This window comes from Passer montanus, unplaced genomic scaffold (genome assembly GCF_014805655.1).
Source record: "Passer montanus isolate IOZ18808 unplaced genomic scaffold, ASM1480565v1 scaffold39, whole genome shotgun sequence".
NCBI classification, from domain to species: Eukaryota; Metazoa; Chordata; class Aves; order Passeriformes; family Passeridae; genus Passer; species Passer montanus.
In genome coordinates this window covers 5,769,813-5,791,928 of record NW_024368707.1, presented here as the reverse complement: position 1 = coordinate 5,791,928, position 22,116 = coordinate 5,769,813, and the positions used below count along the sequence as shown (strand labels likewise).

General features: G+C 37.4%; 1 protein-coding gene across 9 annotated transcripts in view; it reads right to left on the bottom strand.

Moving 5' to 3' along the window:
- Positions 1-22,116, bottom strand: part of STXBP5L (syntaxin binding protein 5 like) — a 189,269-nt gene that overhangs the window by 72,072 nt on the left and 95,081 nt on the right. For all 9 annotated transcript variants that reach the window (XM_039717752.1, XM_039717751.1, XM_039717758.1 and 6 more), the window contains exons 6-11: positions 15,510-15,573; positions 8,489-8,572; positions 3,601-3,724; positions 1,993-2,071; positions 1,667-1,821; positions 22-94 (exon numbers count right to left, since the gene is read on the bottom strand). In XM_039717752.1, the coding sequence (XP_039573686.1) occupies positions 22-94; positions 1,667-1,821; positions 1,993-2,071; positions 3,601-3,724; positions 8,489-8,572; positions 15,510-15,573 (579 nt within the window). The remainder of the gene's footprint in view (positions 1-21; positions 95-1,666; positions 1,822-1,992; positions 2,072-3,600; positions 3,725-8,488; positions 8,573-15,509; positions 15,574-22,116) is intronic.

Below are 22,116 nucleotides of genomic sequence, written 5' to 3'. Positions count from 1 at the left end.
CATATAAAACTTTATACTTACTTGCTTTGTGTCAGGTCAACGACAATGAGATCTTTTTCCAAAAGCACAACTACAGCATAGGGTTCTTGAAATTCTGTAAGCAAGGAATCAAGTACAAGAGAGAGACATGGAGTTCTCCTATGAGCCATTTTAAGCAAGCAAGCAATATTTATGTTCTTTAAACTTTCACAGTATATTAGAAGCTTTGAGGTATAAACCCTTGACATATGCACAAACCATCCATAGCTGGAAACTAGGGCCAGAGAGGAAGTAGGAAATTACTTTTGGATACTACTGTTGGCAAACATACAAAGCAGCAGAAGAATTGGAGTATTATAGCCTGCCAGCATGACGATATGTTGAAAGTAAAGAAGTAGAATATGAATAAGTTGTGTGTATCATTGTATTATTGAATCCAATTGTTATACAGAAAACGTATTTTTGCTGTCCAAAAGTAATACTTCTACTGTGTACAACTGCTCTTCAGAAACTGATTGTGCAGGACACTTCATGATACACAATGCCCCCATTTCGGAGGTGATTCAAGGAGAATATTCCCTAGGAATTCTGTAAGTCTGCTGTTTTCAGTTCAGGTAATAGCATGTCCCCTCCTCCCACACACTCTTTAGGGGATTATACGGTTTGGTTATTTTCAAAACTAAAGAATTAAGATTAAGCAAATAAATGCTTCCCTTGATGCATAGAGTATATTAATTTACATACTTTTTATCATTTACATTTTTTTATTAAAAAATACAAATGTGAAATCATTACTTTCTTTTCAACAGCAGCAAATCATTCCAGCACGTGCAAGCTCAGAATAAACTGCTCACATGGGTGATGCCAAAAGGACAAGTAAATGAGAGCAACTGATTCATCTTCCTTTCAGTCCTGCTATGAATGCACATTATTTTTTGCCTGTTTTTATACTTGGCTATAAATAACACGAGTTTAATCAAAATGTTTAAATATTAGTCTGTGAGCAGGGGAAGATGCTACAAAACCTAAGCACTGGGAAGTATTTGACACAGTTAAATGAAGGCCCAAAGCAACTCTGATTACGGAAAATTAAATTTTTGCATTATATTGAAGCATATATACACTTTACTAAATGTTTTTAATGTGTATTCGGTTTAGCTATTTATATAAGATTTATTTTACTTTTCTGCTTGAGGGTTTAAAATGGTAAAGTTAGCTCCTTTTTGACCTACAGCTTTTCTTGATTTATGTTCTGGAACTTTCTGACAACATATTTCAGAACTTGGCAGCCCCACAGCAGGCAGCAAACATAACACTTTTTAACAGTTAACTTCATGTGGAAGTGTAAGAACTCTTTTTCAGGTAAGTGGTAGTTAAATTTTCATAATTTAGCAAGCTGTAAATGATGAAAAATTTCAGAAATATAAGCACCTATCTTTGATTAATAGCAATGTTTTCTCACAATAGCCCATGGGTTTTAATCCTGTAAGTGGAGATTTATGCACACTTTATTGTCCATTTATTACTTGCTTCCTACACTGAGAATGCAAACAAGTACTTTCAGTTATGTAGTTTTCCCAAGATGAAGAAAAATATAAGGATGGAAGTCCCTGGGATGGGATTAATGTATGAGGAAAGATCACTTTGTTTATAGTTTCCATAACTGTATTTTTCCCAATGAACTCACCATTTGGATATGGGGTTTCACAAAGAGTTAAAAAATCAACTATAGGATGATCCATTTCAAGAACTGTAATTGCTTTCCCATGCATGATTGTTAAACTTGGTCTTCGACAAGGCTTATCATATGACAATCCACCAGAAAATATCACAAATGGTTCACTGTATTAAAAAAACAAGTGTAAGTCTACATAGTACATACAAGTTTACATTATAGGTTCAGTATCTGCAAATAACAATAAATAGATTTGCAAAAAGAAAGCAGGAAAACATTCTAAAATGACTTAAACTCAGGAACATAATAATGAGTTAATTACAGAATTAAAAACAAACCTGTTTTTACAGGTCTTGTACTCTACTTTAAGAATTGGTTTACAAGATTCAGGTTTTTTTCCATCTCTTTGAACTTTTCCTAAGGAAAGAAAGAACATGGAAATGATTAAAACATAAAATTGAATGATCAAACTAAAACATATACATTGAAACAACTGTATTTTCCTATATAAAAGGAACTTTAAAGCTACAAAAGATTAGGAGTATTAGCTCCTATTTCCATAAAATATGCATTTGTCTAAATTAACTACATTTATTATGTCTTTGTGTTTTTACTGCCACATACATCTAAAGAACCACAGAACACACTTCAAAGACATCTACAAAACATGCAGACTTCTGAGTATGAAACGTAACTAATAATGAATGACTCAGACGAATTATGTGTCTTTTTTTCTGAACACATAATGACCAGAAACAGCTAAATTTTTTCCTAAGACATTCTTAGATTGACTTAATTTCTGTTGTTGACAAAACATTACCTGCTTTGCAGTGTAACCAGTTGAGTGTTAAAATTAAATTAAGCATGTAGCTGAAATTCATTAGTTCTTGGTTAATTATGGCTCAGTACTTTCTTTCAATCAGAGAAAAGTCACTTGCAAACTAAAAAAAATAGCCAGTTTGGGTTTGTTGCTTTGGAAAGCCTATACTTGCTGTTGACAACAGCCTGACTGGATGATACAGTGTAGATGGATAAAGACTTTTCTCAGAGGTGCACAGTGCTATGATGGGAGATAAAGGACATAGGTTGTGGCATGGAAAATTCTGATTAGATATTAACAAAATAATTTGTGCCACACAGGTCATTAAATACCAAAAGATATTGCCCAAAGAGGTTGTGCATTTTTTTGTTGGAAGTGTTCAAGTGCCCAGTGTCCTGAGTTTACTCATCAAATCAGACCTGTTTTGTTCTGGTCATCTGACTGGCTGAGAGCTCCCTTCTGACACTGTAGAATTCTATGACTAAAAATTATAGAACTGAAGTAAATTAAGAAAATGCTAAATCCTTTTGGGGCTACTTAGATCTTGACTTCTTCTCCTTCCTCCCTCTCTACCCAGTCAGATTTCGCAGTAAAGTAAATGTAAATGCATACATTTACAATGGTGGCAGTACTTTTAAACCTAATATGTAGGAAGCACTTTATTATATAAAGTCCCACACGCAAAGATAAAGCCATCTCTTACTATGGCTCTTTTAAATTATTCATTGCAGTTCTTTGGGAAGCATTGTACCATCCCCATGACAAACACTACTGTTTTGTACAAAACACATTAATTTGTTGTGAAAATTGCACATAAAAGTATAAACTATAAAAGAAAGAAAGAGCCTGAGGGCCTCACAGACCAGCAGTAGACTCTTAAAAGGAATTGGATAAGACATTAGAGTAATATAAATCAGAAAGAGGTATTTATGACACCAATTACAATAAAAAGTTTGATCTAAGTTACTGATTTCACAATATTTTGCAGCTACTTTGCAGATCAAAATATTTATGCAAGAAGCAACATCTGGACTACAAGGAAAAATTATATAAACCTACATATTAGAAAACAGCATTGAGAACACTGCATTGCTTCTTAGTTACACATTTTAACTATCAGAATTACCATGTGGAATTGTGGTCTGGAATGGTCTGTTAGGGCTTTTCAGATTCCATAGGGTCAAGCTGCCATCAGAGTGACTACACATGAACTGCTTCCCTTCGTGATGCCAAGCAACAGAATGAATAGCCTAGAGAAATGAAAGGAGAACTTGAGACTGGAATGGAATTCAGTGTTGACACTAATGATATTTTCATGTATGACTTCAGATTATATTGTTCTAATGGTATATCAACAGTTGGATGGCTCCTGTTTGTCTGAAGTCCATTGCCATCACTTTTTAGCAACAGATGGCTGTAATCCACATTTCATCATAAAGGCTAATGTAACACAGCAAGGTAAGAAAGCCTGTACTGAATCAGGCTAAAATTGAAGGAAAAGGATATTAAAGTAAAAGTGTAAGAACAAGGTCCATACAATGCAGTTGTAATATGTCTGATAGCTCTCCTTAGAAATATTTAATCTGGTACATTTACAGGTATTTCTGTGCAAAAATCTTTACAAGTAACATACAACACACAGTCTTCCCCAGAGTATGCAAACCACTGTTCTTGGATGATTTCCACACATACTCTCACATACTTAAGTTGCAGAGCAAGTCCACAGAAATCTGGGATTGTTTAATGTTAAAACCAAAATACTGAAAAATCCAGGACTGTTTCACTGCTATAGAAAATGACCAAAACAATGATGTAAGATTGTTTTGGAAGAGACAGTGCATCAGAGGAGAGGAATATCACACTCCTTTGTGCATACTATAAGAACCACATGATGAACACTATGTACACCATTCTTATTTTGTGCATAATTAGTGGAGCTGACAATATCCATAGTTACATCAAACTATTGGAAAGGACAATGGGGTAAGTCCTTCAATTTCCCTGATATGTCCTGGAAACTAACAAAAGCCATATTATGACAAAACATTCATTCTATACTACAGTTCCTCACACACTCCTCACAGAAGTACAAACTCACAGAATTCTACCTTGAATCCATATCCCTTCCAGAAATGTTCACCGTTAAATAGCAAAAACCACAATATAATTTTATGTAAATGTAAACAAAAGAGATCTATTTTTGAATGCAGCTTAATAAATTTCCAGGGTTTTTTTTCAACCTAGCTAATGCTAAGGCCTTGCGTGCACTTAAAATTGCATATAGGCATTTACCTGATTTATTTAAACAACTTAACATCATGCCTGGGTATTCATAAGTCAGCACTGCAGCTCTTCATATTAATTTTGCTTAAGTGCTACTGGCCAGTATTTAAAACTCCCTGTTGGTTTTCCTCTTTTAATCATTATATTGATTGTTATGGTTGGTTACAGCTCATGGTCTGGAGAGATTATCAGAAGAAATCAACCAAAGGGCCACGACCCTTTACTAAAGCTTTACTCAGCTCCTGGGGCTGGACAGCAGAGCCACAAATGAGTTTGCATTAAGATGATCCAGATGTTTTAACAGGAATCTGACATGCCCTGTATATGAATGCTTGATTAACACACTACTAAAATAGTAGTGCCAAAAAGGAAGCAAAAAAAGAAGCTGAAAAAAATTGAACTATAGGTATTTATGTTTTGGTGGCACAATGGGTTTGAACTATAGGTATTTATGTTTTGGTGGCACAATGGGTATCACCCAAACTTCCACCTTCCAGAGAGGGAGCTGGTACACAATTCCTCTTAAATAAACAGAAGAAACTGAACTATAACTGAAGTAACAAAAGACAACATAGAAAAATGGTTCATGCAGAGTCCAGTGTTGTTGCCCTCAGGTACAATAACCTTAGTTCTGTGGGGAGCACTGCTTCACTTACACTGAAGGCATGTCTATCCTCATGCAAATTAATTCTGACATGAGCTCATTCATGCTTGCTATCATGCCAAATTTGAATCTGGTTTTGATGTGTTGTCACACTTAGAAACATTTCACATGGTTACAGTCACTGACTGTGTCTGAGCAGGAGGTGGTAACTAGCTAAAAAACGTACTGAGCTGCTTGTTAAACTCTCCTCTCCGTGACCAGGTGCCACCTGCCAGCACAAACCTCCTGTGGAGGGGAGCTGAGGGGGATGATCCTGGCACAGACAGCTGGCATAGCAGCAACTCAAACTGACCTGTTAGACTTTGCCACAAAATGGGCAAGAAAAAACAGAAAAGCTTTTGTAGGTCTCAGCTGCAAGTCACGAGTAATTCTGAAAGGTGGTCCTGAACAAGTCCTGAATTTTCTCTCTGCTAGATTATGTCTAGCATTCAGATCCACTTCTTCAGCATTTACACACTAAAGGAGCAGTTATTTGCTTAGAATAGGAGCTCTTCATGATGGGTGGCTCATGTGAATGTTCACACAGTGTATGCACATAAAGCATCTCACTCCAGATTAGGTAGGTTTCTCCTTCTGCAATACCCACAGCTGTTGCATACACATTCCATCTTCTCTCATACTCAGCATGTACCAAAATTAAGCATGCCTAACACCATTTCAGTTCCTTCCCAACCACCAACCTTCACCACTGGGGGTCTTTAGTACCACTTTAAACCATATTTTGGAATGAGCAATGCTAAAAGTCCTTTGTGTTTGTAATACTACAGGACCATTACAGCAAGGGCCACATGCAATTTTATAGTTCCACAGTGACATGGTGCTAGACAAAGGTAGGGGTCATTTGGCAAATGCCTCTGAGAATTCTGCATCTTTGTTTTGGGGATGTGTTCCAGTGAAAGATGACAACTGCTTCAGGCAGCTTTGAATGGGGGTTGATGCAAACTTCTAAAGCCTGCGCAGGAAGATGGCTGGATTTTGGGCTAGCCAACTATCAGTAACAACTTGAGAACCATTTGAAAGATCTGTCTTGTTTATGTGCTGTCTTTTTATACCACTTGACAGAAATGAACTTTTCCAGGAAATTATAAAAGAGCTTGGAAGGAAAGCCTTTTATAGAAGGCATTGTGTAGGAGCATTGATTGGAAGGGCCTCAATATCTCATGCATATCACCACTGAGAAGATGGAAATCAAAATGATAGTAAGAAAAGTAAGAGTGAATTAACTTAATTCAGAACTCATGCAAAAAAGCACTTTGGTACTTAATGAAGATACAGAACACTTACAGGAATTTATCTGAGACTTCACAGATAACCTGCAACTGGAAATGTTCTGGCTCAGTCCCAGAAAAATACTGAGAGAATGGTCAGACATCGTGGGGCACAGAGGCCTTCCATCAGTGCAGACAGCATGGTGAAGGGGAGCAGGAACAATGACTTCTGGACTGTGATCTTTGGTGGCCAACCCATAAGATGAGGCTTAAGCTTGCTAATTTGGGTTGCTGCTAAATACCAAGTGGCATATGCCAAATGAGTAATTTTTGACTCACAGAACCTATGTAACCCAGGATTGAAAAAGGACCCCTTTTTAGAGCCTCCCTAAGGGTCGTGGCTTCCCTGAGAGAATTCTAGCAGGTCTGGAACATTATAAACATGGAGCCTGAAAGTCTGGGATAAAGTAAAACGGCTAGTCACACAATCCTTTTAAAAAGAAAATAAGAATCTTGCAATTATTTCAGTATATAAGAAGCTAGCACAAGTTGCACAAAGTGGAGTCATGACATAGCAAATAACCACTGAGAACAAAGCATGGGACTGATTAAAAGGAAAAAAAGAGTTCCTGAGAACAGTATTGAAAAATGTGAAACAACTAAATTCTAAATTGTATGAGGAATTTTCAACATCCACCCACTCTGCCTCAAAATGAAAAAAAAAAAAGGAACCAACATTAAGAAGATCCTGCTTCATGCAGTCTCCTTCTGAGTACAAGAGAGGACAGAGAGTGAACAGACATCCCCACCCCCACCCTTCCTGAGGAGACCTGTAAAAGGAAGATGTTGTTCAGCCTTAAGTAATAGAAGGGGTGCAATTTCACAAGTGTTTGCACAAGCAGACTGTCACTGAGAGACAAGTCAGTGGGCATATCTTGAGGCTTTAGTGCTGGTCTGTTCAAACTTGTCCTTTGAAACATTTGCTATGTTGATGCTCAGAAACTTAACCTTGAAGCTCAGAGTAGCTTTAATGTGTCTCTGACAGCAGGTCTGAAAGAGTGCAGGATCCATATGTATTCAGATTGCTTTTTAGAGGGGAAATAAATGTGTATACACTCCTTATACATAGCAAGGTGACAAGATGAAGAAAGAAAGAGAACCACAGGAAACCAATTACTGTCAGGATCACTTTAAAGAAAATGTCCTTTTCTACCTTCAGCTGTAGTTGCATTCACGTTCATCCATGGTGAACTTCAGAGGACTGACAGAACAAAGAATATTCTTTCCTAGGGCTAGTGCTAAAATCATAATAACTAGGTGTATATCTATTTCTCAAGCAGCTTGATTATTGATACAAGAACTGCCTCTGTGGTTAACACAGGCTGCTCACAAATGACAAGAGACAACTGTGTGATAACTATGACAATATAATTTTGAAAAGTGTTTAATCAGATCTTAAGTACTAGGCAATATCAATAGCTGTAGAAGGCAATTTGTCTTCCAATATAATGAATGTTCTAGATATACCCAGTAGAGATTATTATGTAATTCCTATTGTAGCTATATCTCAGGTCAGCTCATTGCTAGACTCTTTTCAATTGAGGAACCCACGGAGAGGTTGATGAACTCGTCAGGATCAAGGGGAGGACATTCTGTGTCACAGCACCCTCATGAGAGCCTAAAGCATCAGAACTAGAGATTTCAGACTTTGATTTCTATTGTCAGTACTTTGCCCAAAAGCATAGCACAAACAGTACTTCCAAAAGCAGCAATGCCTTTAGATAAACATCCATCTGCTTGGTAAGACATATGGCAAACTGCTGAATAATGGCTTTGCTGAATTAATGGAAACTGCTTACCTCATCATAATAAGCTCTCAGATCGGCTCTTTTAGATCGTAAGTCCCAGAACACGATGGTCCCATTTTCATAGCCTATCAACAGCTGGAGGAGGGTAAAAAAAACACTGTTACATTTTCTGATTCAAAAGGTACATATAAATATTGAGTTATATAAAAAGAAATCACAAAGTGATGTGCAAGACTGTAATTTGCTCTACACATATAACCTTGCTTTCAAATTATCTTTCAGTATAAATTACTTCACAATGCTGGCAATTTAAGATCTGACATAAAAAAAAAAAGGGCTTTATACACCTTTTTTCCCCCTGGATGATTATGTACCTGCACAGTCTTCTCAACTGCATATCTGCTGAAAACCAAAGATTGTAGCATGTTCCTACCAGCTCTTACCTTCCCCGCCCCTTGTTGGAGAAAAAATGTTTGACACCTAAGATACCACCAAAATAACTTCAAACTAAGAGAGTCACCAGATTAAACTTTCATTTAGCTACTTATATTCCTTTTATTTATGTTTGCTATTGCTTTAAAACATTCTGAAGAACTCCTCCAGCAGAGAACAAATCGCTTTCCGAATAATTAAAAATAAATTAACTGATGTCAATTTCTACTTCTTCTAGAACTGGGATTTCATATCATCATGCACACCAGAGAAATACCAGCAAAGATTTCCGAAAAGATGAAAGAGAAAAACAAAACAATACTCAGGAGAAAAATAAGAATGAACACAATCATATCTCCTTGTCTCCACTTAAAAGAAGTAAAATATTGATCTGGTACTGTAGAGTTACTCTTCATTTTAACACAATTAAGTTCAGATCTTATGGACAACATCATATCTAGCTTATTTAGGTGTCCTGGAAACTGTTTCCCCACAGAATCTGTCTTCTTAAGAATCTGTTCTGGACATGAAGACAGACTGGAAATGGCTAAACTGGCAGACTCACATTTCTGTGATAGAATATTTTATACAACTGGCAATGATATTTGCAGTTATTCATCCTCTGTATACAGATATATCACAGAATGCAGGCAAGGATTTACAGTTTCTATATAAAGAATTTGTGAAGAATAATGACAAGATAATTTCTTAGTTGGAGAAACCTTAACAGCATCTTTGCTATCACTCACTTTAGCTTGCATGAGTACTAAAAATGAAATTTGGCTGGGCTGCTAAACAAAACATCACTTTCTCTCCAAGTTAATTATAACTGATACATCAATACTGCTACAAAAGAGCCTGGGAATACTATCAGTTCTACTAGATATTCTTTTCATTGACAGAAGAATATTCCTTAAGTGGAATCCTCTGTTAATCTGGAAACAATTTATAGTTAATATATTTAATACCTGAATATGAACAATAACTACTTATGCTCCTGAGTAATTAGTCTCCTGAAAAAAATTCAAACTGTCCAGGAAAAAATTACAGAATATTTAGCATTTTTGTTCTGGATGGCTCCATGTGGGATTTTGTGGCAGAGTCAGAAAGCATGCAGCTAACTGGATAGCTCTTGTGTCAGGATGCCATATGGTATTCTGGCATAATAGGCTGCCATTGAGACAGTGAACAAAGGAGGATCTCACTGCAGCTGCTTGCACTGTTGGTATAGCAATCCCAAATGGAAGCTATTTGTATATCCAGGAGTTAGTGATGCTCAAAGCAGTTCACCTGAGTAGGTGCAGGTCTGTGCTGTGTTGTGCTGCACACAGCACTTGGCTTTCAGGCCTGCACATATTCCTTGGCTACAGGGTAAACTTAGCTGCTAATTCTAAAGGACCTTGTAGGCCTCTCCCACTTGATAAATGTAAGGACAGCATCATTGTGCCTTTATCTTAATGTAAGCCAGGATGTCTCACGTGAGCATCCTTTTGCTTGACAGTAGAAATGGATGTCGTGCCTTTTTTTTAAAAAAAAATCTTTTGGGATCTCCAAAGACCAAAATCCTGGCAAGAGCCTCTTCACAGAGGACGGTGCCATGCCCTTTTTGGAGGTTCATCCAATGCTACACAGCTTGGGGTTCCCACCCTCCTTTTTGTATTTACTTCAATAAATAGTATTTTAGTAAGCTATGGAGTCTGAGTGCCCTCCTTACTGTCATCACAGCAAGCACTTGCACCTGTGCATTGCAGCTGGGTACCAAAACAGTCCATTCAGTTTGTATCTACCAATATTTTTTTCACCTCAGCTTTTGTACAAATATATTCAGAAAAGTGAAGGAATTGAAAAGCATTTAGTATGTGGCTCTGTTTCTTAATAAGCCTTTCTTCCCTGGGGAAGCAGGCTTGCCTTTTGATTTTTATACCTCTCTTTTGCAAATATATCATGCTCCCGGTAATTACTAAAAGGTTAAATGCCTTTTATCAGAGGCCGCATTTCACCTGAACTATTGCTAAAATGCTTGATGCTCAATTGCAATACAGAATTGCAAGTAACAAAGTAAGATTTCAGGGAAGAAATTAAAAGGCAAAAAGATTTGCTGCATAGCCAGGAATGTCTCTTTTTGTTCAGACAGTAGTCATGCTGCTTTTGTACCAACACTGTGGTACAGCACTAAAGCCATAATTCTAGCTTGGGTGAATGGGATTAGTCTCATTGCCATAATATTTCTGATGCTCTGGATTCTGACCTGTCTGAACCATAGGAAACTCAAACATTCTCACTCCTCTCAGTCCATTCCCAAGTGATCCATAGGGATCACTTGGGAGATCTATAAGACAAGTTCTATTTCTGTAAGAGAAGTAAAAAGCAAAACATCCATAAATGAAGTTGGGGAGGAAAACCTAGTCTAAGAAAAGCAGAATCTGTAAAAATAATCAAGGATGGAAAAAACTCCAAAGATTTATCTTGACTTTTGTGGCACCTCATTTAATTACTCGTGCTTAATTAGGTTACAAAAAAAGCAGAACATGGGTCAGAATTTGGAGAAAGAAGTCCTGGCAAGATCTTGTTTAGGAGAGTTGTTTCACATTTTGACTTATATTGTTCTTCATCAAATGCTTTTGATGATGCGAGGAAATTTCTTTTTTACAGTTGGCTAATTACATTCTGGTACATGACAGCAAGGCCCCTCCTTGTCCTGATAACACAAAGCAGAAGGAGAAAAAATCCCAAACAAACAAGCCTGCCAAACAGGCTTGTTTTTTAGGTATTATTAGATCTCAGAACTCAGACTCAGAGATAGGAAGTTTAGCCCACCAGCTAATTGTAAATAACATTAAACCTTTTGCTATTAAGCTTTCTCCATTTGCTGGGAAACTGCAGATCGTTGCAATTAATGTCTTTTCCTTTGTCAGCAAGAAAAATCATGTTTGCTACAGATCTGCCACTTATAAATGTCTGTGCACTCCAGTCTGTCCCTAATGTACACTTATTAATTGATTTGGCAGACACAGTTATATTTCATGAACTTAATCACTTGGTCCCGTATTGTTCTTCAGCGACACATTAAATGCCTAAATTCTCTTTGATGTTTGTCTTCCAGCCACAGCTTGTTAGATTCATAAAAGAGACTTGTTTCCAAAGCTTGCCTAGATAGTTTGCCTGGAAGCCACTCTGGAGAAGTTTTGAAAGGCAGAAGTCATCTTGAATTGCATTCACTCTTTTGACACAAGGAACCCCATCACCAGTCAATGAAAGAAACTGGAACTTTTAGGAATTCAAAGGATCTTAATGGAAAAGGTGAAGATACTGCCAGAGAACAAACTTCCCTGGATTTCAAATAGAGCTCTTATGTTTGTCCTAGATTTTGAAAGGTCTGACTACATTTTAGGACTCTAAACCACTCAGTGTTCATAGGAGAAATACTTATTTACTTCAGCAAAACAGTCCCAGGTCTGTAAACAACTTTGTAATACCCCAGAGAAGGATGTACCACTGGACTCTGGCAAAGTACCTATAGAGTAGTAGTCTTGTAGAGTACAAGAACATCTGCATTTTGAGTAATGATTACGACTGATTTGTACCTACTATTTAATTCCTGAAACATATGCAAAGAACACTTCTATCTGCTGTCTATCATGATGTGATGTGTGAAGTCTGACTTCTGCCTCCAATACATTTTGCTGGTCTTTGATTAGCTTGGAGCTGTGGAGATTAGCAAAGTATGTGGAACTGTCATCAAACAGCTCTTTTATCTAAGAATAACTCTGCTAAATTAGATAAAAGTCTACCTATGATGGTATCTTGTACTGAAATGGCCAAGAGCAAATACCAAATAATATGGGAAGAAGACAAATGTTTGCAATATTCTTACATATTCTCTCAGTCTAAATAATTTTCTCATTCAAGTATAGCCATCTTCTCAACTATACATGGTTCTGTTGAACCTCATCTTTAAGAATCTTTCCGGAGAATTCAGCAAATCTCATCAGTTACCCTCACATGGATTTCTTTTGTGTTAACTTTTCTAGTCTTCCTTGTGATAAGCACATTTTCAGCACACCCAATAGCATTTGGAAAAAGTTTCACAGGTTCTATCCATTGCAAATTTGAAGAAGTACTTAATTGGCTTGTTTGGAATCTGACCTGTCAGCTTTACTTGGTATCCTTTTAGTTTTTGTATTGAAAGAGACTATGAGCTGTTTCCATCCTCTTAAGATAAACTGTGATTTTCAAACTTGGAATCACAGGTCTTTTCCATAGTGAGTTTTCCTGTCTCACTAAGTTGTCTCTCATATAGAAAACCCAGTCCCTTCTCTGAATTTCTTTAAGCATTATGTTCATTTTAGACACAGAAGGACAAGCATTATACTCAGTAATCAGCAGGCAGGTCAACAATGCATTTCTTTAATAGCTTTGTTTTGTTCCCTATTCTTCTCTGCATAATGCCTAATTTTGATTTTCTTTATTGTTCACTACTGAGCATTGAGCTGACAGACATTTCCATTGAACCATCAATCATCACTCGAAGCTCTTGATACCAAACAGGAATCATCAGCTCACACCCATTGTTTTATATGTTAAGGCAGAAATATTTTGCCCTACATGTACCACTTGTCATCATTTACAGTGAATATACTTAAAAAGACAGTATTTGACCTGCCATTTTACTGCTGAGTTTCTCAGCCTCCTGAAGTCCAGCAAACCAGGTGACATCACTGCTTACTCTATTTTCTAGGCTATATATGACCATGTTGAACAGTAAAAGTCCCAGGAACTGCTTTTCCCCACATTTTTTCCTCATTCTGAATAATGACTGATTTATTCTGCATTCTTTAACTAAAGTTTAATGGGACTAAGTTGAAAAGTGCAGTTTAATTTATTTCTCCCCTTTTTTTTTTCAAATTTAGAATTGTCTATTGATTTAATGCTTGGATCTTCTCTTACACCTGTGCACCTTTTACTGATATCTTTCCATAAACACTATCAATTCTACATTCTGCAAAACTGCAAGTATTTTGTTCATACCAATTCATTCTTTACACCACTCTCAACTTATCAATGATATAAAGAGCTGCACTGAGATGGTTTTAGTATACCTTACATTTTCTACTACTTCTCCCCATAAATTTTCAATGTTTGTTTTTCATAGCCATTTGTCTGAATTTGCTGTTGTTCTTCAAATGCTACTATTTCATCAGTGTCCAGATGTCTCCCGTGTGCCCTCTGAGCAACAAGCACTTGTATTCCCAATATTCCCAAGCCAGTTCTCTTTTAACTCTCTTGCCTGGGTCCTTTTCATCTTTTCCCTTTCTGCTGAAAAATATTTTTAGGTTTCTGTTTGGACACAGTGCATGGCATTCCTGTAAAAAATCTTCACTGACAAGACCATATTTTTTTTTTAGTACCCTTTTTTCCTACACTATGTGCCTGGGTAGCTCATCAGCAGCTTCTGCTGTGGCCAGCAAACAAGAATGATACCTCGTCAATAAACCTTAATTCTCACCAGGTATTTTGCCAGAGATAATTAAACTGCATTTCTTGATGGCTTCTCGTTTGAGGCTGCAACACTACACTTCAATATGTTTAATTACTTTATTTGATAGTATTCTAAATTGCTTGACTGGTTGTGATTCTTCCAGAAAGGCTCAGAGATGCTGTGGAAGTTGTTGGAGGGTTGGCTCACAAGCGCACCATTTGTGCGTAGTTCCCCTCGCAACATGTCCAAGGAAAAGTAATGCAAATGAAAATCAGATGCAGTCATCACTGCTTTTCTAGGTACCCATAATTTCAGCATAATATCCCCCATATCAGCATCAGAAATTCAAACTGCTGCTAGTTTCTAACAACTATTAGCTGTTATGTGAGGCACACTGTCAAACAGATACACCATTTGGAAGATGTAGGACTTTATAAATACACATTGAAATGCAATTACTAAAAATGATCAAAACCAATGAGAGAGTTAAATACCCTTTCCACACAAGCAAAATGCTCAAATATCAGTAGCAATAGATTATTAAAAAAAGGAGTAATAGAACCAGAATTCTGTCAACCATATTTCATCTTTGAAACGCTGCCATAAAAATAAAGCCAGCTCTGACTGTGCTTCCTGGTGGTATCAGTCACAACCCTAGTGATCTGACTATATGTTTGGCTTCCACTAGTGGACAGTGAACAGAACTGAGAATTGCAAACAGCAGCAAGTCCCAAACCTGGGTTATTATCATGATAATTCTTATAGAAGGAAAGATTTCCTATCTTATAAAAACTTATTATAATGCCTTTGTAAGCACATGTTTATCCAAGTATCAAAGTCATGATACAGTTTTTAGTCAAACCTTACTTATACAAAGTCAAACTTTTGTAGACAGGAACAATTTAGATGGCTATACATTTCAAGGTACATTATCTTTGCCATACATTTCAAAGTAGAGTATGCTGTCTGCATCACAAATGTTTACTCATTCAATTTGTACAAAGATATTTTTTTAATTAAGAACAGTAAAATAGTTAAAGTGATTTGCAAACACAGAAAGAAAGCAGATGATAAAATCAGTGAGTCAGCAAAAGGAAAGAGTAGCAAGGCAAACAAAGGCTATGAAATGCTGCAGAATTTTATACCATTGGCTGTACTCACTTTTCCCTCATCTCTTGGGCTGTCGCTTAAATGTACAACTGGGCCAGGGTGAGTCTTGGTGGATCTGCAATACAAAAATCAATTAAAATCTGTGAATGTTTTTTGTTGTAAGAAGAGCTAGATATCTCAGCTTCTAGGTGTGCTAACATGTACCTCCAATGGTTTAAAAATAATTGTAAAAAGCCTAACAGGGTAAGGTAAAAGTTATAGTCATCTTTTAATGTTCTCCTTTATTTCCTTTTTGCCATTAAAGACAAAGATTCTCTTTTCTTAATGAATCCTTCCTTCATTTTTTTTAAATCTCACTATTCTTCCTATTACAGTAATTTTCCCCCTCTCTCATTCTTACAGCTTTTTTGCCTTTTCTATTCTCTATTCCATCTCTTTCTGACCGTCTCTCCTTACTTGTTCCATTTGAAGGCTAATTTGCCAAGGATTTACAAAGTCTTCACTAGATTCATTTCACATACTGACAGCATGACTCACCAAGTTCCAGTGTCACTAAAGAAAGGGTTTCAGTAACCTCACCTACACTGCGCTGTCAGGAAGCATTTTAGCACTACAGCAGTGGGTTTCAGAAATGGAGCAACTTGCCTCTGTCTCATCTGTAAAGCCTTATCTCATCTTCAGACCAACACAGTTACACCCACAATACATGTTCAGTGGGGCTACTCAGCCATCCTGTGAGTTGATGTAAACCTATTTAGAAATTAATTACTATTGAAATCCCTTCCATTTTGACAACATGTATCAACCATGTCATATGCAACTTAGTACTTAAGTTATTAATGTCCAGCACCTGACAGCACATGCAAATTATAGGAAACTGATTGGACAGATGGAGGTTTCTCATCTATCATCTTTTCTGACCTGACCTTCAGCCCCCTTCAGCAGTCATCAAGAGCAAGACAAGCACCAGTCCACACTGATTGCCTGCACAGAGGAGGACCTTCCTCCCATCTAGGTTCTGGGGTCAGAGTGCATGTCCCTTGGAGTTCAGCTTAGGATCTGAACTTGCACAACTCGTCTTGATTCACCAAAGGTCATCAAGAAAAAAATATGGCAGAGATTGACAGAGCCCATAAAGTGAAAAATTTATCTGGAAACCATACGTAAAATTACCTAGGCTCCAAGTTTTAAAACAATCTGCAAGAGAATTACAGAAACAAACCAAGCTTCTCCAGCCAAACTACTCAAAGGATTTTTCTAAAATAATGTCTTCTTTGTCTGAATACTACACTGTAGTAAAACTGGCCTCTGTTCTACAGGTCAGACTCCAAATGAAGACTGAGAGTGGTCACAAAAATTCTCAGACAACTTAAACATTAAAACACCGTAGACTGATCCATAGCCTCAAAGGTTTCTCTTTCCCAGAACTGTATGCTCCAACACTCTTAAAAGCATGCATATTCTTCTCTGGCCTCTATACTTTGTCTACATTATGTTTTAAATATTTTGGCTATTTTGTCATGCACCAAAGCTGGCTCAAAGCAGAGAGGCAAAGATCTAGCCTGGTATTTATTTCTGAGCTAAGGACAATGAAAAATTACTCCAGACATCCTGAACATGCAGTGTGTTTTTCTCCTACATGAGGTCTCCACCAGCAAGGATTCTGCAAGAGCATTTTGGAGCATATCCCATCACAGAAATGAGATCATCAGGAAAGCAGTGGACAGACAGTTTATACAATGACATTCAAGACTGTCTTTCATGGTGTCAGCAGCAAGCACCCATCTCTCCTGAGACATGGAACAAAATCATTTTTACAGAGATACATCTATCAGGACATCTGGCTGTCACTCCTATACAAGCCATCTTAGCAGAGGGGACCCCTCTGGCTGAGCTTCTGTTTCTGAGTAACCTGTACTGAATAAAAATATCATTTGGACAACACCAGGCCTTGGAGCAGACAGGGTAGGTAGGCAGTGACAGGGAACTGGGGTAAGTTTGTTGGCAAGCAGTGCTTAGACCTACACATATCATGTACATCTGTCCTGAGGGAGTGCATGTGACAGCTTGGGACATTCTAGGCTGTTTCAAGTGTAGTTCCTGACGTAGATTCACCTGTCTGAACTGGTCAGATTATTTTAATGGAAAGAACTAGGTCTGTTTGGAGTATATGCTGCCTAAGCAGTGATGGGCAAAGGAGGAAAGGTGAGAACAAGAGGAGAAAACAAGATGAGAAGACACAGAATAAGAATTTTCACTTTTTAGCCAGATCACAGGCAGATTACATAAGAGAGAGCAGAGGCAAGCAAACATCAGATATGTTTCCCCAGAAAGCCAGGGACAAACAAAACAGTAGCAGAAGCACATGGAGGCTGACAAAGCACAATGGGTTGGGCAGCTATCCCAGGCCATTGGACCAACCAGGATGCATGGTTGGATCCTTGGCCATTCCAGTCTTGGTACGTGACCAGGAATATTGGCAAAATCATGACAAATGGAGGGAGAAAGGAAAAAAGCATACTGTCTTTCTAAGGTAAAGATTGATTCCATTTAGTCAGTTCTTTGTACCTCCTAATTGTAAAAGCCAGGAACAGTTTAGATAAATCTGTGCAACCAGTTTCTTTGAAGGATACATATGACATTGCTTACCAAAGAATGCATAAATTTCTCTTTGGGTAGAAGCAAACTCTTACATGAGCTGTGCTCTACTCTTTAGGCTAAGTATACTTTCATAGTCACATAAGCTTGTTGTTCCTCTGCAAATGGTACTAAACCCCCTGTCTTTTACTACCAGTCTTATTTTTATCTTATATTCCTGCAGGGTGTAGCCTCCAATTTCCATGCTAAAAACTCAACTGAAAGGGGAAACCTTCACTAATACAATAAATTTTCCAAACTCCTCCATTTTCCTCTTGAATTCATTGTAGTTGGGGGATCCTGGGGTTTACTGCACTGTATTAATATTGTAGGGTTTGAGTATTCTCTTATTAGGCACTTTCTGTTTCTTTTAGGAATATTATAATTTAATTACTATGCACCTAGTTACTTCTTTAGTTTTGTTGAATAACAGCTTTATATACACTATCAGCAAAGTTGATACCAAACACAGCAGTCTGTGCACTAAATGTATGAGATTTTTGTCTGTCCTCTATATTTGATATAAGTATGCTCTTAGTATTCATATTACCTTACTTCTTGTTATTTTAATAAATTAGTTGTTTTGTATAACACCTGGCTTGCTCTGGCTTCCTCCTTTTTCTTTCACTTCTATTACATTTAAGACTGTCAGGTATGCCACTCCATCAAAAGACTCAACAAACCATCCTTTAGTTTTCACACATACATCATTGGTCTAGGAAAAATAAGGATTCAGGGGGAAGTAGCTTTAGTTTTTGTCTTTGTTTCTCACCATTCTACTCTATTTTAACTGCCAATCAATTAAATTAATTTTTTCCAAGTCAGTTATGGTTTCTCCATTGACAGTAGCTGGTAAGTGATCTTCCTGATTTTCCCTTTATTCAGGAACTTTTCCATCTTATTTTCTTTCGCTGTCCTATTGAGGACGGGGAGTGAGAGAGCAGCTGGGTGGAAGTTTCCCAACCCGCCAGGATCCAACTTCCACAATTTCCTTGATCACTTGAGAGAGGCCAGCTTTGTTTACACAGAGGGAAGAGTAAGTAGAGAGTCTAGTAAGTTTGGCAGTCATAACATGGCTTCTGTCAGGAAAGCAGAAAGGATCCTTTTCAAATAGTTGTATATACCTGATGTGCCATCACAAATAAGATCACACACAGGTGACAACAGATGTTCCTGAAGCTTTTTGGAAGTGTAGAGCCTACTCCCTGGCAGTCCTCCTGTGCTGCCTTTCCAGGGCTTATACACAGCAAGTAAAGTATTTGCATCAAAACTGATTCCTCTTTGGACTACATAACGAGGAATATTCACAAGATGCAGCAAGCATAACATTTGGTGTTTGGTTTTGGATGAACATGCACAGTCCCATCTTGGGGGAGATGTTTCTGGGAGGATAAAATGACACAAAATAATCCCAGTTCAGGTGGAGCAAGGAAGAAAGCATTGCTGTGTGTGAAAGCATTGCAACTTCCTCAGTTCTGCAAGATCTTTTGCTTTTTGCTCTGAGCCTGCCCGATGGCTGGATACAGAAGGAGTGACACAATAAATCTTTGGTTTGCTTCTCCTGAAGTGATGTTATCTCCCTCTGGGTACAGGACTGTGGCAAGGAACCCAAACCTTGTCCTTTGTGCCACACTAAGACCAGGAACTGTCTGCCAAAGGCAGATCAGTGCTTCCCTTCTTCCATCTCCTTGTCTCCTCAAGGAAGGTATGTATAAATAGAAATAACAACAATATCTTTTGGAGCCCTAGGGAAGTGCTGCTTGTAGAAGGAGAGCAAGACATTAGGCTGTACAGTCAATTTCTCTTGAGGGCAGACATCATGACTGCACTACATGCAGGATTAAACAAAGCAATTGTTTAGTTAACTATATTATATCAATAACATTATTTTATAGAACTCATGAAACACAATCAGAGCTACAGATACAGTAATTACTGCTTTCATACAGTAAATTATACTGCATGGGGAAACGCACTACACAAACTACACACAAACTCCATTTTCCCTCAAGTGGTTTCCATATACATAAAATGTTCTGTTTCGCCTCATTGCTATTATATTAAAGTTGTCAAGAAGGTTGGAGAATTGGACACTGTCATTGTGGAACTGTCAACAAAGAAAAAACCCCTGCCATTGAATTATATTGATGGAAAAGCAGAGCTCTAACAGCTCCTGGAAAGGATGAAGAGGTGCTGGAAAACCAACCAGATTTCAAGCTATTGTGAATAAAGCACTCTACTGTTGATGACAGATACTTGTGTTCAGGCATTCCTTTAAGCTGGCCTTGGGGAGCTGCATAAAAACTAACTAGATCTTATTCCTTGAGAAAGTGAAAAATAAAGAAGAATCAGCAGGTGAAAATAAGGGATAAGTGAAATAGATGAGCAGGGAATTTTTCATTTCCAAATAGCAGTCAGGGTACAGCTGAGAATGAGAAAATAAAAGCTCTGAAAAGACACAAAAAGGATAAAACACAAATACAAGTCAATACTCAGCAGAAAGAAAAATGAAAAAAAGGTCAAGTCTAAAAACTATCAGCAATGATTTGCAGTAAAAAATTTCTGAAATGAAAGCTAACTTCAACAGAGTGAGAAAAAGTATGAGCTAATGATACAAAACTTTGCAACATTTTATAATCTTTGTTGACCTTTAAGCACAAAAAACCAGACTGCAGAATTGAAAAATGGAACCAAAGATTCCCATGACAGCTGTACAGAACTAAAACAAGGCATTTGCTACAAAGATGCTCATACTTTGAGTTGTTTTGCACTTCATCAGAAGTTTTTCCTGACAGCACCAGGTATTAATTTATTTGTTATATACTCATTTGGGGAAATGAGAGAGTGGTTATGCTGTAAGACATGACTCTTACTCAGAAGAACTGCACTGCAATTAAGACAGCAGCCACCATAAAACAGTTTTCAAAAGATTTGTAAGGATGAAAGCTTTTATTTGATTATTTTATCCTAAAATTCAAAAGCTCAAAAAGAAATCTTCAGCAATGGTACAATCTGAACCCAGCAAAATGTGGAAAATACACAGATGATGTATTCCTCAATCATCCTGGAATGTTTTATGTACTCTAAGAAATCAAGTGACTTAAATACTGTCATAAGAACATCAAATACCAAGACAATCTTTAAAGCAGGTAGAAGTATGCTATGACAAAATAGAATCAAATCAAAACCATTTTCCTTTTAAAAGAAAAGCAGCCTGCACAATTGGAGAAGTACTGTAATGATTTCTGAGAAGGATAAAAATCTGGTGTTAAAAAGTGAGAGAAGCAGTTAGGAGAGGGGAAAAAGAAAGAAAACATCCTTATTAGTCATTGTTATGAAGTTGAAGTTGACTGAATGTGCTGAAAGAAACACATGCATAGACAAATACTTCTCCAGTGTCAGTAGTCAGACATCATCCACCGTTCTGCCTTTCATAAAGGTGCAGTGCTGCAGGATATTTAAGACCTTCTTTTCATTGGTAGAGCCACAGAGAAATTTAAGAGAATGAATAAATTAGACACACTATCCATATGATGTGGGTCAAAGCTGGGATTTGGAGTAAGCAAGAATCAGTTTCAAGATGTAACTCTTAGGCATACTTTCTGAAATGTCCAGAAAAAGGAAGCCTTGAAAATTGTGCTTTCTTGTATTAATAACTTTCTGCATTTGCACACAGAGAGGGTAGCAGATTCTTCTAGACTGTTACTTCTCCTCCTTTGTACTGCTTTCCCTCACTGCTGTGGATCTACTGACTCTGAGTTTCCATTTTAAGAAACGGGGATGGGCAAACAAAGGGCTAAGAAAGTACCAAGTTATGGCTTGTCATAATTGAGTTCCAGTCTGTCAAATTCTTTGATCCTTCAAGTCCCACAAATTTTGGCAAGTTTCCATTATTCATTAATTAGGCAGTGGGGTGTTAAAACACTGGAATCTTACTGGGGGCTTATAATGCAGATTTTTCATTTTTGTAGTTCAGAGGACACATATAAAGATCTTCTTTTCCTTTCCAACACTAGATGAC